The 16,387-nt window shown below is 37.7% G+C and overlaps 1 protein-coding gene across 1 annotated transcript; it reads left to right on the top strand.

Annotated features, from left to right (window-relative positions):
* The first annotated feature begins 778 nt into the window (after positions 1-778).
* On the top strand, positions 779-9,357 carry LOC148893206 (eukaryotic translation initiation factor 5A-1-like). The gene is made up of 5 exons (XM_089003709.1): positions 779-867; positions 2,950-3,124; positions 4,196-4,300; positions 6,086-6,217; positions 6,348-9,357. The coding sequence occupies exons 2-5, from the start codon at positions 2,963-2,965 to the stop codon at positions 6,408-6,410; spliced, it is 462 nt and encodes a 153-aa protein (XP_088859835.1). The 5' UTR covers positions 779-867; positions 2,950-2,962; the 3' UTR covers positions 6,411-9,357.
* The last annotated feature ends 7,030 nt before the right edge of the window (positions 9,358-16,387 follow it).

The following is a 16,387-nucleotide window of genomic DNA, read 5'->3' as shown; positions in this document are numbered from 1 at the left end:
TCACGCTGAATATTCCGGAAGTCTTGTTTTTGAGTTGGTGACGAGTCCTCACCCTACGTCACTGAAGGAACGCCCCTGACCGAAAAAAGGACACATTGTAGCAGTCCTTCAATCACGTCAATGCATTTTGCTGTACTTGTTTGGTCTTCATTAAATTAATCAGCCTGTGGAAATGGGCTGATTAATTCCTTACACGGAGCTTTGTCGCCCTCTTCTGCCTCTTTTTGGTGCAACACGAAGTTTTCAGACCAAACAAGTCGTCATTTTCTGCCTCTTTTTAGTGCTACATTCCCCCCCCTCATTGCCTCAAAATGGCACAAAATAAATTCTTTAATTGATTGCAAACATGTATGCTTTCCTCTTCAGAAGTATTTGAATCATATTCATAACTGGATGAGTAACAAGAAATCATATTCTCCCAATCTGAAGCCATTGTTTTGATTCCCCAGCAAGGCAAGACGTATTAGGGTGACGCCACGAACATGGGGGCGGGACCTTCTGAAACTGGCCATTTCCGGTTTCATTTTGAAGTAGTTTTGGGACACTTTAAGTCATTTTTATTAGTGTTTTTCATTTGACTAAAAATATCAGCCTGCGTGTTTTGGGTATTTTAGCTGCTATAAAACGTTTTTCTGATGTCAGTTAGGAGACAAAAAAAAGGTGTGGGTTGTCCTTTAAAACGTCTTCGCCATACTTTTTTGTCACCTGCCCAAATATGGTCACGAGGTCTCCTGTAAGCAGAGATTTTTCGGCTCCGCCCCTTCCACGCTGATCACGTGAGCGCTTACCTGCACTTCCGCCATACAAAAACTTTAGCTGAGCGGAGCCGCGCTCCCTTTTTGTTTTTGGCGTCTGCAGGTCATCAAGGTAAGGTCACGTCGTGTCACGATCCACTCCGAAAGGAGACGTAATCGTTCTTATCTGCGAATTTTAAACCAGAGAGCGATACCGTGACGTGTTAATGAGTAACTTGGAATATTAAAAGGCTCCATTTTGGCGAAACCTGGCTGTGGGCTAATGTTTAGCAACTTGTGTCAAGTCTGTTGGGTGTGGGCCACCTGAACAAGGCGGCGAATGTTCGTTCGATTGTCATTTTTGTTAATGACTAGCTCACCAATCAAAACTATATATTGTTTAAATTATAAACGTACCTCTATCGATCTGTGCTGTTTCCATCAACAAACATAGTATCTTTGATGAAAGACTCAAAATGACGTTTTTTTTCACGCATACTTTCTCGAAGATGAAGAGCATCGACGATGGTGTCAGGTTACACACATCGGCACAAATTTAAAGAGAAAAAAATCCAACTTATTAATGAAACGTTTGTTGTTTTTATTACATTAAAGCAAACATGGAAAGTTTAATATGAGTGGACAGACATTTTGTCTCTTTAGATGACAAAAAAAAAACGAGAGCAATGCGTCATGTTGGTCCGGGGGCTATTACCACGAAATACGATTTTATTCAATGAAAAGTATATTAATTTAAATATATTTCCACGCAATTTAATACATGTTCATGTCGGTATAGCCCAATAAAAGTGGGGCATACGCGTGACGCACACAGACCGTGTTGCTTTTTTATTTTTATTTTTTAAATAGCTAATTTACTCTTCACTTTTTTCGTGTTAAAAGAGAATTATCGCGCGTCACAGCACCAACAAAGCCTTCATATAAGACACAAGAGCCCTTTTTTAATTAAAAAAAAATGTATATATACATAAAAGAGGTGCGTCGTTCCTGATGGGCAGGTGACGTCACACAATGGACGTGGCAGCCATTTTGACAGCCTGCATTAGCCCCGCCCCTTCAATTGTACTCAGATATCAAAGGAAGTAAAAATGGAATTATAAAAAATCGATTACTATTTCACTGCACGGAAGGTTTTAAAACTTTTGCAGTCATATTTGTATGACATAGTTGTATTTCATGTATATAAAGTGTGTGTTCAAATGTATTTTTATTCAAATGTGTATTTATATGTATATATAGATTCATATTTTTATGTATATCGTTCACTGAAATGTGGCCTTACCATTTTCAAAGTAAAAAAATGTGCATTTATCTTTTTAATGAATCATTTAGATTCATTTCATGTTATCTGAACAACAAAGTACTATATGTTTATTCTCTCATGTCATTAACATTTTTGGATCTGTGGAATCGAATTTATAATAATAATCATAATAATAATACATTTCATTTATAAGCGCCTTTCAAAACTCTCAAGGACACCTTACATTTACAGTCACAGGATAAGTTTTTCTGTGGGTGAGCAGCGGCAGCCACATGCGCCAGCGTTCACTCAACCCGGAATAACTCAAATAGGTACGAGTTAGCTAGCTAGCTAATCGCTAACTAATAGATAGTTATCTTGCTAGATAGCTAACAGATAGCAAATAGATAGCTAGGTAGCCAGCGAGGTAGCCAGCTAGATAGCTAGCGAGATTTTTTCTTGCTTGAAAAAATAAAATAAAACAAAATGGACTTCTATGACCCAACTGTTTAGTTGTGTTTATTAAAAAGAAAATCTACCATCTGTTATATATGCTAATGTTGCTTTGCTTTTAACGTTTTTTTTTATTCTTTTATTTTTTTTTTTTTGTCTTTGGAATGGATTCCTCCCAAAAAGAGTTTCAACTGCATTTACAGAACTTGTAGAATAAATTTTTCTGTTAGGTTTGAATTGGTCAAAATAGCTTAATAGCTATCTATTAGCCAGCTAGCTCGCTTTCCATCTATTTGAGTTACTTCCGGGTTGAGCGAACGCTGGCTACGCTGACGTAACCTTGAGAGTTTTGAAAGGCGCTTATAAATGAAAGGTATTATTATTATGATGATCAACTATTTCTTTCAAATCACGACACAAGTTAGCTTGCCTCATTAGCTTGCCTCATTTGCCTGATTTGACGTGTCTTGAAAAAGATCGCCCGTTGTATCCTCGCAGCGCAGGATTAAGCATGGCAGAGGAGAATTTTCATAGTGGGGATTCCGGGGCGTCCGACACGTACCCCATGCAGGCCTCAGCCCTGAGGAAGAACGGCCATGTCATGCTTAAGGGGCGCCCATGTAAGATTGTCGACATGTCTACCTCCAAGACTGGCAAGCACGGGCATGCCAAGGTAAAGCAACACTTTCAAATGTGATCCGTCCCACACATTTAGTGGAAAATGTGCTCAGCTAATACAGTGATACCTCGGTTTACAAACCCCTTGGCTTAAGAACTTTTTGGTTTACCAACGTTAAATTTCTGTACATTTTACCTTGGCATACAAACTATTTTGCGGAATACACACGGAGCGCCACAATGAGTGATGTGTCGTTGGCGAACGAGCCCGTTCTCCTCACAAGGAAATGGCAGCCGACTTTTTTTTCCCTCTATTCCCGCCCCCAGTCTTCGGTTAAAGCCACGTGATTGGTCAAGAACACAGCAGTGAGGGGAGGTGGTTTAAACATTAAAGAGACAGGCAGACGACAGAGAGAGAGTGACAAAATGGATCAAAAACTGAAATTTTGACTCGTTTCCACTTTGATAGTTCAAAGGCAGAGTGTAGACTGCAAGGTTAAAATATCCCATCAATCAGGCTCCACAAATAACCCGCACAAGCCATCTGTACAATTTGAAGAGAACACCCAAGCAAGGGAACCAGCTATTAATGAAGTTTCTAGTGTGTCTTCCTGCATCTGTTGCTACACTTGATGCAAAAAGCTATCAACCCAGCTAAACAGAACACAATTGATGAGGAACTAGGTAAGATTATGGCAGAGAAAGCACCTACAAGGGATCATTCCGCAAGATGGTGAAAGAAGAAGGCTACGTTCCTCATCGAGTCTTTAATGCTGATGAAAGCGGCCACTCCATTCCATCAAGCCATCAACGACCATCACAAGGTCAATAAAACCACTTTATTATACTGTACTGTTTATTTCTTTAATTATAATACCAGAGCACATTTATTATTCATAAAATAAGGTATAGTGTGTGTAGTTTTAAGGCTTAGAAAATTGTTTTATGGGGATCTGGGAACGGATTATTCTCATTTTAATAGTTTCTTATGGGAAATTAATTTTTAGGATACACACTTTTCGCCTTACACACTGTCTGGGAACCAATTATGTTCGTAAACCAATGTATCACCGTCCTTAAAAAATCTAATAAATGGCTGTATTTATTTATTATTATTTTTTTCTAGGTCCACCTTGTTGGCCTTGACATTTTCACTGGCAAGAAGTATGAAGATATTTGCCCGTCAACTCATAACATGAACGTCCCGCATGTGAAGAGAAAAGATTACCAGGTGAGATCATGGCTCGGTTCCATATTGGCGTACCAAACCAAGACATTTATTTCTTTATTTCCAATGTTGGTGATTGATTTTCGTTTGTTTGTTAGCTTGTTTGAACTGCGCACGTTTTTCCCTGTTTTTAAAATGCCGTTTGCGTTAACGCCCATGTCGAGAACGCAATGTTCACGTTTGGAAACTTACAAAGCCTGTTTGGCCAATGAACCTGAGTGACGAGTTCTCCATTCATACGGCTCCCATCGCCACTTCTACTCTTTAGTTTAATATGCGTACACCGTGCGCGCTTGGCACTGCACTGCCCCTAGGTGGCCATGGAGTGTATTGCAGGAACATCCTGGATGTATTTTTTTAAAATAAGTTATACAGTGACACCTCGGTTTTCGACCATGATCCGTTTCGGAAACCTGTTCGAAAACCGATTTGTTCAAAAACCGAAACAGCACTTTCCATTAAAATCAATGTAAAAAATCTTAATCCGTTCAAAGTCTAGAAAACAACTTTTTAACTATTTCATCGCATAAACCGGATAAAAGCTTAATAATAGAGCAGGTCAAACTTTTATTTTCACCAATTTTAACATCAACATTAACATCTGTACATAAAAATCTCTCTGTCTTTCTGCCACGGTGCGTGTTGGCACCTATCCCAGCCGTCTTTGGGCAAACACAGGTCACACTAACTTTTCAAACCATCCTCTGCTTGCTTTAAAATCATAGATTTTAATCATAAATCATAGATTTTAAAGCAAGAGATCTTAACCAAATATGTCAGCATTTTTGCAAAAATAAAACAATATTAATGCGTCAGTCACAATGAGACAATGACTAAGACATCTAAGGAAGTAACGTATAAGGAAGCACAGGGTAGTCGAGTGATGCATTCAGGTGCATACCGGGGCATAAAAAATAGGACATTTTTGGGTAGTCGAGTGATGCATTCAGGTGCATACCGGGGCATAAAAAATAGGACATTTTTGGTTGAAACCCAAATGGAATGAGAACCGAGATGTTCGAAAACCCAGGTTTGACTGTATTGTCGTGTTGCTTTGTAGTTTATTTTCTGCTTGTTTGTGATTCCTATATTCATCAAAATGGTTGGAATTCCAAAATTATATGGGTCTGGAGTTATCTCAGCTTGAAATGTATTTATTTTGATTTATTTGTATTATTTTTTTTTGTGCACATTTATTTATTTATCCATTCTCAGCACGTTATATTTTTAGTTTTCCTTATCAAAGTGCACATTTTTCTCATATTTTAACAAAAGATATATTTTTATCACGCAGCATTATCCCCTTTTGTTTCAGTGTAATTTTTTTTTTTTAATTTTAACTAATTAACAGCAAAAAATATGTCCGCTCCAGTGCCAGGGTTTTTGTCATCTTCGCTCAAATTGCATGACCCACAGAATATTGCATTTTAGGACTACACAAACATTCAATTCAGCGTTAGAAACTTTAGAATTGCTTCTTTCATCAGAGTTAATTCCTAAATTATATGGGTCTGGAGTTATCTGAGCTTGAAATGAGGGCAGATATCCAAAATACAATACAATATTGGTTTATATAGCGCTGTAACAACAACTGAAGCTTGAACAAAGCGCTAACATGGGAAAAAAGGGAACTGCTGCCCCCTTGTGGAGAAGAAATTACCTAGCCAGAGGTCTGAATAGCGCTAGAAAAAACCCAAAACCCGAATAAATTCGAGAATGGCAAAGAATGAGTTAGTTGAAATGATTTTGGTCCATCTTCAGCGTGTACGTGTACATGAATTTGCTTAGGTCATAGGTAACAGTGATGGTTTTTTGAGCCTGATGGACGACGCCGCGGATACCAGAGATGACCTGAAATTGCCGGATGGCGATTTGGGGAGAGACATTGAGAAGAAAATAGACGCTGACGAGAATTTTTATGTAAGTTTTGCCCCTTTTTTTTTTTTAAGAAAAAAAAAAAACATTTTTAATGGCCCGTAGGTGACATTGCATGATTGATCGTGAACCAAAATCTGATGATGATTATTTTTTTTTTTCTTTCTCTCTCGAGGTCACCGTGTTGAAGGCTTTAGGTGAAGAGACGGTCGTCGGCATGAAGGCGCAGGTCAATTAAGCTGAGCACCCCCTTTTTTTTTTTGCTGCTACGCTGCCTGCCTCTCATCGCAGATTTCAGCCTCGTACGAACGAGCCTGTCGGCCCCGTCGCGTCACCTCAGGTGCAGCCGGATTAAGGGCAGTTCTGGTTGATTATTTGGTTTTAGTTTACCATCTTTGAACCCCACCTTACTTGCTCTTCAGTGACTGGCAATCAATGAAGTTAGCATCAAATTTCATCCAACGCGGGGTTTTATTATTGCCTATCTGGATTATTCCTTAGGGTAAATAAATAAAATAATAATAATATAAATAATTTCTTCACACAACTTCTCAGAAAAAAAAAAATAATAATTCGCACATGCGTGTATGTAAACGAAAAAAAAAAATCATTAAAAAATAATTGATATTTATGGGCCGGGCATACATGCGTGTAAGTGAACTAATCAAACAAATAATAATTCATCGATATTTCTGGACTGTTCATACATGCGTGTATGTAAACAAATAAAAAAAATCATTAAAAAATAATTGATATTTATGGGCCAGGCATACATGCGTGTAAGTGAACTAATCAAACAAATAATAATTCATCGATATTTCTGGACTGTTCATACATGCGTGTATGTAAACAAATAAAAAAAATCATTAAAAAAATAATTGATATTTATGGGCCAGGCATACATGCGTGTAAGTGAACTAATCAAACAAATAATAATTTATTGATATTTATGGACTGTTCATACATGCGTGTATGTAAACGAATAAAAAAAATCATTAAAAAATAATTAATTGATATTCATGGGCCGGGCATACATGCGTGTAAGTGAACTAATCAAAAAATAGTCATAATTCATCGATATTTATGGACTCTTCATACATGCATGTAAGTGAACTAATCATAAAAATAATAATTCAGCGATATTCATGGAGAGTTCATACATGCGTGCATGTGAACTAATCAAAATAATAATTAATATTTATGGACTGTTCATCCGTGCGTGTAAGGGAATTAATAAAAAAAAGTAATTGAAAAAAATAATTGATATTTATGTACTGTTCATGTACATGCGTGAAAGTGAACTCATCAAAATAATAATAATAATTGATTGATATTTATGGGATGTTCATCCATGCGTGTAAGCGAACTCATCAAAAAAAAATCTTCAAATTAGTTAACTGTCAGGCCAAACCACTAATTAAAAAAAATATTTTATAAAAATATCATTCTAATTATTATTTTCATTTCCTTTAAAAATAATATAGACATTTAAAACTAGTCATTCGCTTCCATTCATTTGTGAAAGCTGCACAGTTTGGCCGCGTTTAAGACCACTCCTTCCTTTTTTTTGGGGGGGGGGGGGCGGCGACAAGCGCTTACAAGTTATTGTTATCGTCCTAATTTCGCATTTTGAAAAGTTTTGGGAGCACAATTAATGATATGTGCGGGTATTTTGCAGACGTTTTAAAATGGTGGGTGGAGGATGTTGTAGGTAGAAAACTTTTGGGGGGGTGTCCTTTTAATACTTGCGCCTTTTTTTCTTTTACCCGTGCGGTGGTGTTGCATAGTTATCGGACTTTGGCTGAATGTTTACATTTCTGTGGTTGGAACGCGAGTGGTAGATAATCTTTTCTTGACCAACTGCCAATCAACCCCCTTCAACTTAAAGGACAACCGACGTCTCCGGACAAGTTGTGTCCGTAATTTGTAAGATGGCTTCAAATGACATCTACTGAGCGTATTTTACTAAGATTCCAGCGCATATAGCTATATTTTACCTTTTAACACACGCGCTGAATATTCCGGAAGTCTTGTTTTTGAGTTGGTGATGAGTCCGTACGTGACGTCACTGAAGGAACGCCCCTGACCGAAAAAAAAGGACACATTGTAGCAGTCCTTCCATCACGTCAATGCTTGTTTGGTCTGGAAACGTCATGTTGCACCCAAAAGCTGCCAGTAGAGGGCGACCAAGCTCCATATCAGGAATTTATCAGCCTGTGGAAACGGGTTGATTAATTCCTCATAGGGAGCTTGGTCGCCATTTTCTGTCTGTTTTCTGGGACGCTACATTGCAGTCCAGATGCCTCAAAATGACACGGAAGGACTTCTTTAATCAATTGCAAACAACATTCGCAGCTCAATTTTTTGCAGATTTTGGACACTTTAAGTCATTTTTATTGGTGTTTTGCATTTGAATAAAAATATCATTTTGGGTCTTTTAGATGCTATAAAACGTTTTTCTGATGTCAGTTAAGAAACAAAAAAGTGACGTCGGTTGTCCTTTAATGTTGTGTGTAAAATAGACTATTTAAAGTAAAACGGAAAAACATATATTCTTCACTTTTTTACATGTAATCAACTATCGGTTCATTTTACATATTCGTAAAGATGTTTATACAGGATTTGTTTTTTTTTTTTGCAAGGACGAGGCATTTCAGATTGGATACATAATACAACAAAATTTTAGCCACACTGTCATCTGACCAACAATGTGGCTCAGGTCGCATCCATTGATACAAAGGAAATGCAGGAATTGAACAAACTACGCTACCAAGTGAAAATGATATTATTATTTTTTTACATTGGATATGCACGTTACAGAAGAGGCGTCGCTAAAAAGAGCATAATTTTCTCATTTAAAACAGACACTTAAAAAAAAAAGCTTTTCTGTGAAATACAATTAAACTAACATCTATTCTATTAAATAAAATTAAACTAACATTTTTGAAATTTATTTAAAAAAAGCACAGAGGCATGCAAAACTCGATTTAAATTTGTAATTAATTCTCCCCCAAAAAAATTACATTTGGCGATTACATTGTTTTCTCATGAAAAAAAATACACACAAAAAACTTTTATATTTTATTTTGAAAAATGCGTTTTTTAAATCTCCATCGAAAATACACTAAACTATATAAAATTAGCGCTGATTTAAATTTGCTGTTAACCAAATAGAACCAAAAATTCCCAATTTTTTGTCATCTTGTTAATGATTGAGATACATCACAAATAAAATAACAAAAATCCATAAAATTATATTACAAAAAAATCCAGTACCTACCAATTCACATACACATCTCAAAACAAGATGACGAGAAAATTGGGAATAAAATGAACATTTTTTAAATTTATTTTTAAAGAATTATTTAAAAAAAAGCACTGAGGCATACAAAAGTCGATTTACATTTTTAATTAATTCTAAAAAAATAATTATATTTGGCGATTACTGTGTTTTCTCATTAAAAAAAAATACACACAAAAAACGGATTTTTTTATTTTATTTTGAAAAATACGTTTTTTAAATCCACCAAAAATACACTGAAGCATATAAAACTAGTGCTGATTTAAATTTGCTGTTAACCAGATAGAACCCAAAAATTAAAATTCCCAATTTTCTTGTTAATGATTGGGATACATCATCACAAATAAAATAACAAAAATCCATCAAATTATATCAAAAAACAATTCCAGTCCATACCAATTCTTATACACATCTCAAAACAAGATGAAAAAGGAAATTGACATTTTTTGGTTCTATCTGGTTAAGAGCAAATTTAAATTGGTGTTAGTTTTGATTGCCTCAATGTATTTTCGGTGCCGATATTAAAAACTGGTCTTTCAAAATAAAATTAAAAATCAGTTTTTTGTGTGTGTGCATTGTTTTTTAATGACGCCTTTGCCTGGATATGCCGTGATATTTTCCCCTCACCTGACGTGCCTCGAAGGCTCCAAAAAAAAAAAAAAAAAGTGGGGGCCACTGGTGGAATGCGCTTTTTCAGTTCCTGCCGCTCCAGTTAGCGCAACCTGATCTCTTGCTAGCCTCTGGGCCTCAACTGTGCCCGATTTAAGGTCAGAACCGTTTTTATGCAAATCAGGTGGCATGTAAAACCGCAGATTCTTCCCCACAAAAAAACAAAAAACAAAAACGTTTCGTCCATGCATCAAACATGATTTGGGTCTTTGTACCCCGCAAGTTTATCGTTTGCATTCAGTCATGAGCGTTTGTTTTATAGGCCACCATTTTCTCAGGGCTTTGTGTTAATTTGTTAGGCTGCAGTCCATTTTATTTCTATTTCTTTTTTTTTCTTTTTTTTTTTTGTCAAAGGCAATTATTATACTTGTATATCAGACATTGGATTGCATAGCATTGATTTAATCTGTGCCTCTACTTTTTTTTTTTTTTTTTTACTGTACGTTTAATATTAAATTTTCCCAAATCGGTTCGTTACGTCTGCATGCAAATGTATATTTGTTATTTTATTCACAACTGTTATTGGTCAAAATGGTTTTTCTCTGGAAATGTGACTGAGTGTTTATGAAAAAAAATAATCTAAAGTGTACTTCATTGTGGGAAAAAAATAAAGCTTGATAATTACAATGACTTAAAAAAAATATATTTTGTTCCCTCCCCATAAAATGTAAAGGATTAGTTGGTAAAATAGCTAATAGATAGCTAATTTAAGCTGAAACTGCACAAACAAAATATTTCATTTCAATTTCAAACTATAAATGTTTTTTTGGTCAGAAAAACTCATTTGCTGCTCGTGTAAAAAAACTATTAGCTAGCTAGCTAACTTTCTACCTATTTGAGTTATTCAACTATCGAGCTAACTATGAGTTATCTATTAGCTAGCTAGCTAACTATCGAAAGTTATTCCGGGTTGAGTGAACGCTGGCGCATGTGGCTGCCGCTGCTCACCCGCAGAAAAACATCCGGTGACTGCAAAGTGACATTGAGTTTTTAATGGTGCTTATAAATGAAATGTATTATTATTGTATTGTTATTATTATTATACTATCATTGTTATTATACTATTATTAAATTATGATTATTATTATAAAAGGGTGCGTTCATACGGTTGTCCGCCAGGTGGCAGCAAACGCAAGCTTTCGCCTGACTTCTACTATGACGTCATTTCGGACCTTTAGCACCAATCTAACGGAAGCGCGGAACAACACGACTAAACATTGTTTCAAGCTTTTAAACTCAAAACAATTGGCCTTTTCGTGACATTTTATGGAGAATTGTTGACTGTTTTGTTTCCGCAGCACAGTGAAGGCCCCTAGATGGGCTTTAGAGTTTTGAAAGGCGCTTATAAATGAAATGTATGCTGATTATTTTATTTTATTTTTTTTGACAAGGGGAGTCGCTTTGACGTCTCCCGACGTCATCGGTTGACAATTATTTGATGGGAACGGGAGGGGTGTGTGTCACGTTGTAATATTTCCGAGGATTCGTCCGTCTATCAAATATCCGGGATGTTTGTGGGGGTGTTGACGTTACATAAGTGTTTGACTGGAAGCTCGACGGTGCTTCACTTCCCACCCGTTGACGGCAGTTTTATCATTTCGTGTGGAATTGCATAAAAATAGCATTGTTCTCCCCCCTCCGTTCTCAATCTTACTCCACACTCGACCGTGTTAAGAAAATCGTAAAATATTTGGAATTCATTGAGAGTACGTATCTGATTATTTTTTTTTTTCGGTTTCCGGTGATGATGACGTCACCAGCGAGTCAGGCTAACGAAAATGTTTGATTTTACATGAATGTCAATACACGACGTCACAAACGCGACTCATTCGTAAAACGACTTTATGGTCAAAGAATGACTTTAATTTTTCTCAAAATGTTTTTTTTTGTTGTATTCTTAATAATAATATGTCATTATTTAATTTTTAATGTAAATTAATTTAAATTAGATATCAAGTAGACCGGATGAACTTGATACAACTAATACATGTCATTTCTAAGCGCATTTCAAAACTCTCAAGGTCACTTTACAGTCACGGGATAAGTTTTTCTGTGGGTGAGCAGCGGCAGCCACATGCGCCAGCGTTCACTAAACCCGGAAGTAACCCAAATAGGTAGAAAGCTAGCTGGCTAATAGCTAGCTTGCTGGTTGCGTTAGGTTCATTCTGTCTCCTTATTATCTGTTACAAATTAGCTAGACAGCTTAGCTAATCGATAGATACCTAGATAGCCAGCTAGATATCAAATAGCTAGCTCTATATGTTATCATTCCACAAAAATATACATTTTAAGGCCGTCAACTGCTGCGTGACGCCAACTTGCTAGCTAGCTAATAGCTACAGTCATAATAATAATACATTTCATTCATTAGCACCTTTCAAAACGCCCAAGGTCACATGTATTTCTAAAAAAAAAGGGGTTTTGCTGAACAGCTAGCTAAAATGGCTATGTAGTAAGCTAATTCTTGTCAAGCTAGCAGTACTTAACTTCATGTATCTGTCTGTCTAGTTAGTCAATTCACGTCTTTCTAAAAAAAGTTGTTTTGCTCAACAGCTAGCTAAAACGGCTATCTAGTAAGCTAATTCTTGTCACGCTAACAATACTTAACATCATGTATTTGTCTATCTGGTTAGGAGATGCATGTATTTCTAAAAAAAAAAAAAGTTGTTTGCTCAACAGCTAGCTAAAATGGCTATCTAGTAAGCTACATCATGTTACATGTCATTGTTTCATTTTCTGCTTTCCCACTAAAAACAAAGACAACTCAGAGGAATGTTGAAAGAACAGCTGTCATCATTTTCCCAAAAAAGCGTCCAATCAGCTTTCCTCCCACACTTTCCAGCATGACCGTCACACTCACTCATCTCGCGGAAATTAAAAAAAAAAAAAAAGAAATGCCTTATCGCCTATTTCAACAATGTTGTTTCACGTTTTGCGCTAGCAATGTCAAGGACGTGCTAATCCAGACGCTTTGGCGCGACTGAGTCGTTACGAAGGAGACCAAAGTTCCCTCGTCGGCCCTTTCAGGTCGCTGTCGGCTTGCCAAAACCACGTCAGCGTAACAATCAAACCGTTGCTGTGAACGTAAAAGAAGTTTTTGGAGACGCTACTAGCATTTCTGAGAACCAAGGCTATCGTCTAAACTTGTAAAGCTAATCAAATGACAGTCTTCAAAAATGGATACTGCATATTTCTCGACAAGGCTTCATGGTTGTTGGTCTCTGTGTGCATTGCTATCTATTTGAGTTACTTCCGGGTTGAGTGATTATTAGCTAACTCTTATCTAGCTAGCTTTCTATCTATTTGAGTTACTTACAGGTTGAGTGATTATTAGCTAACTCTTAGCTAGCTACCTGGCTTTCTATCCATTTGAGTTACTTCTGGGTTGAGTGATTATTAGCTAACTCTTAGCTAGCTAACTAGCTTTCTATCTATTTGAGTTACCTTACCTACCTCTATTTGAGTTACCGCTGCTCACCCGCAGAAAAACTGATCCTGTGACTGGAAAGTGACCTTGAGAGTTTTGAAAGGCGCTTAGAAATTAAATGTATTATTATTGCGATTGGCTGGCGACCGGTTCAGGGTGCCCCCCCAACTACTGCCTGTTGGATGTCTGGGATGGGCTCCAGGACCTCCTGCGACCCTTGTGAGAATGTGGGTGGGAAAGTGTGTGTATGTGTTTAATGCGGTGCACATGTTGGCCAAATGTGTTTGTGGATGCAGGAGGACTGGGAGCGGCTAGCAAAACAGCGAGGGCCGGGATCCGCTCAGGGGGCGCTAGTGGAATTGGCGTTACTCACTCGAGGGTTTTGTGGGGGTGCGCGTGACCCCAACGGCAACTTCAAAAACGCCAACCTTCCCATGAGCTGATTTCAGGCTCATCCAAAGCCCAATTTGATGAGATTTACCTATCTAGCTATCTATTATAACATATATAACAACTATCTATTTACAAAGCTATCTAGCTAACTAGATAGCTTTCTTTCTTGCTATCTTGCTTGCTTGCTAGCTAGCTTGCTATCTTGCTTGCTTGCTAGCTTGGTATCAGGCAAGCAATCTAGCTGGCTGTCTATCTAGCTCGCTAGATAGCTAGCTTGCGAGATAGTTATCTAGCTAGTTTCTATCTAGTTATCTATCTAGTTTAGTTATCTAGCTATCTAAAATAGATAGAAAGCTAGCTAGCTAGCTAATGGATATGTAATCGATAGCCAGATAGCCGACAGCTTGACAGCTAGACAGTTTACAGCCAGTCAGCTAGACAGCTAATACCTAGCTACCTAGCTAATAGATAGCAAATAGTTAATAGATAGATAGTTTACAGCCAGTCAGCTAGACAGCTAGATAGCTAGCTATCTTGCTATCTTGCTACCTTGCTATCTTGCTGGCTTGCTAGGTTGCTTTCTTGCTGTCTTGCTATCAGGCAAGCGATCTAGCTAGCTACCTATCTCGCTAACTGGCTAGCAATCTGGCAAACTATCTGGCTAGCTATCTGGCTAAGAAATTAGCAGCTGCTTAATATACAAGAAACTTATTTACATGGACACCTGCTGGAATTTGTCCCGCTCGTGCGCGTTGGAAGCAGGAAGTCGTTTGACCTTCCGTTCCATTTGAAAACATGTTTTTCACGACCGTGTGTGTCTGAAAGAGCGAATGAGCAAGAATGTTTGCAGCACAAGGTGTACACCCACACACACACACACACACACACACACACACACCCGCGCGCACACCCACACAACAGTGGTCTTGCTTATCTTGGCCCGTTGGCTTGTTTTCCCGCCCTTCATCCTTCAGTCCCGGCTGGATGCCTCTTCTAATGAAGGTCAAAGGTCAAGAAGCACGGCACCTCGGCCACAACACGCTCACGCCGAGTTGCCGTTTTAAGACACCTTCTGTTGAAGGGGAATCCCATTAGACGTGAAATAATAAGAAGAAGAATACATTTGATTTCCAAGCTCTCAAGGTCACTTCACGATTAAGTTTTTCTGCAGGTGAGCAGCGGCAGCCACACGCGCCAGATAGAAAGCTAGCTAGCTAATGGATAGCTCATAAATAGGTAATAGATACCCAGATAGCCAACAGCTAGCCAGCTAGACAGTTCACAGCCTGTCAGCTAGACAGCTAATAGCTAGCTAGCGAGCTAATAGATAGCAAATAGTTAATGGATAGCCAGCTAGCCAGTCAGCTAGACAGCTAATAGCTAGCGAGTGAAAAAAAAAAAGATCAAATAAAACAAATGTTTGATTTTGTTATTTCCAGAATCAAACATTTGCTCCCATTGATTTCAGCTCAGTCTGGATGACTCCAGCGGACACTTCCTGTCGCCCCTCGCCGTCACTCGACCCCATGTTTGGATACGTTAATCACTTCCTGCCGTATAATTCAATAAGTTGCTCGGCTACCGCCCTTGATTAGATTTGTCAAAACGCATCTGCACTCAGTTTTCAAAAGGTGAAGCAGCGCCTGTTTTTGTTGTTCTTTTTCCGAGGGGGTGGTTGTAAGTATGTGCAGCTGTGACAACCACCAAACATTACCGCCATTTTTAAAAAGAACGAAATAACCTGTAATATTCCCTAGAAACTTCATTTCAATCGAAGTTGTGCGACACCTGCTTGTTATACGCTTTGGCCTACAGGGGGCGGTACAATACGGATATGGGAGAATACAGTACAGTACATGGAGATGATGACAATTTTTCAGGACCATTCGACGTTTTTTGTTGTGTTAAATTCATCCTGTCTACTTGATATCTAATTTACAACAGATTCTTTTCTTACAGACGATGTTTTTTAGGTGTTTAATTACCTGACACGAAACATGTCAGGTAAACACTGTCTGTAAGAAAATAATCTGTTGTAAATTAAAAATGTCTTTTGTTTTTGTGCTCTAATATTTCTTGCTCAGTTTTGTGACAGCAACGTTATTTAACTGCCTATCTATTAGTTATACGGCTACCTAGCTAGCTGTCTAACTATTAGCTATCTATTATCTAGCTAGCGTTCTATCTATTTGAGTTACTTCCGGGTTGAATGAAGGCTAGCGCGTGTGGCTGCCCCTGCTCACCCACAGAAAAACTTACCCTGTGACTGAAAAGTGACCTTGAGAGAGACAGCTCGCGCTGTGAATGTCAAATGAGCCAATCTGTGTACAAAAAATCATTAGCATTAGTGTCGTCAGGCAAATTCTTTCGTCATTCCAATTAAAAAAAACGGGGAACGTTTTATATTCCGTAATAAATTATACAA

Source organism: Hippocampus bargibanti, linkage group LG09 (genome assembly GCF_051943395.1).
Source record: "Hippocampus bargibanti isolate YZ-2025 linkage group LG09, ASM5194339v1, whole genome shotgun sequence".
In the NCBI taxonomy this organism is placed as follows: domain Eukaryota; kingdom Metazoa; phylum Chordata; class Actinopteri; order Syngnathiformes; family Syngnathidae; genus Hippocampus; species Hippocampus bargibanti.
Note: the sequence above shows the minus strand (reverse complement) of the source record. Positions and strands in the feature narration are given on the sequence as shown.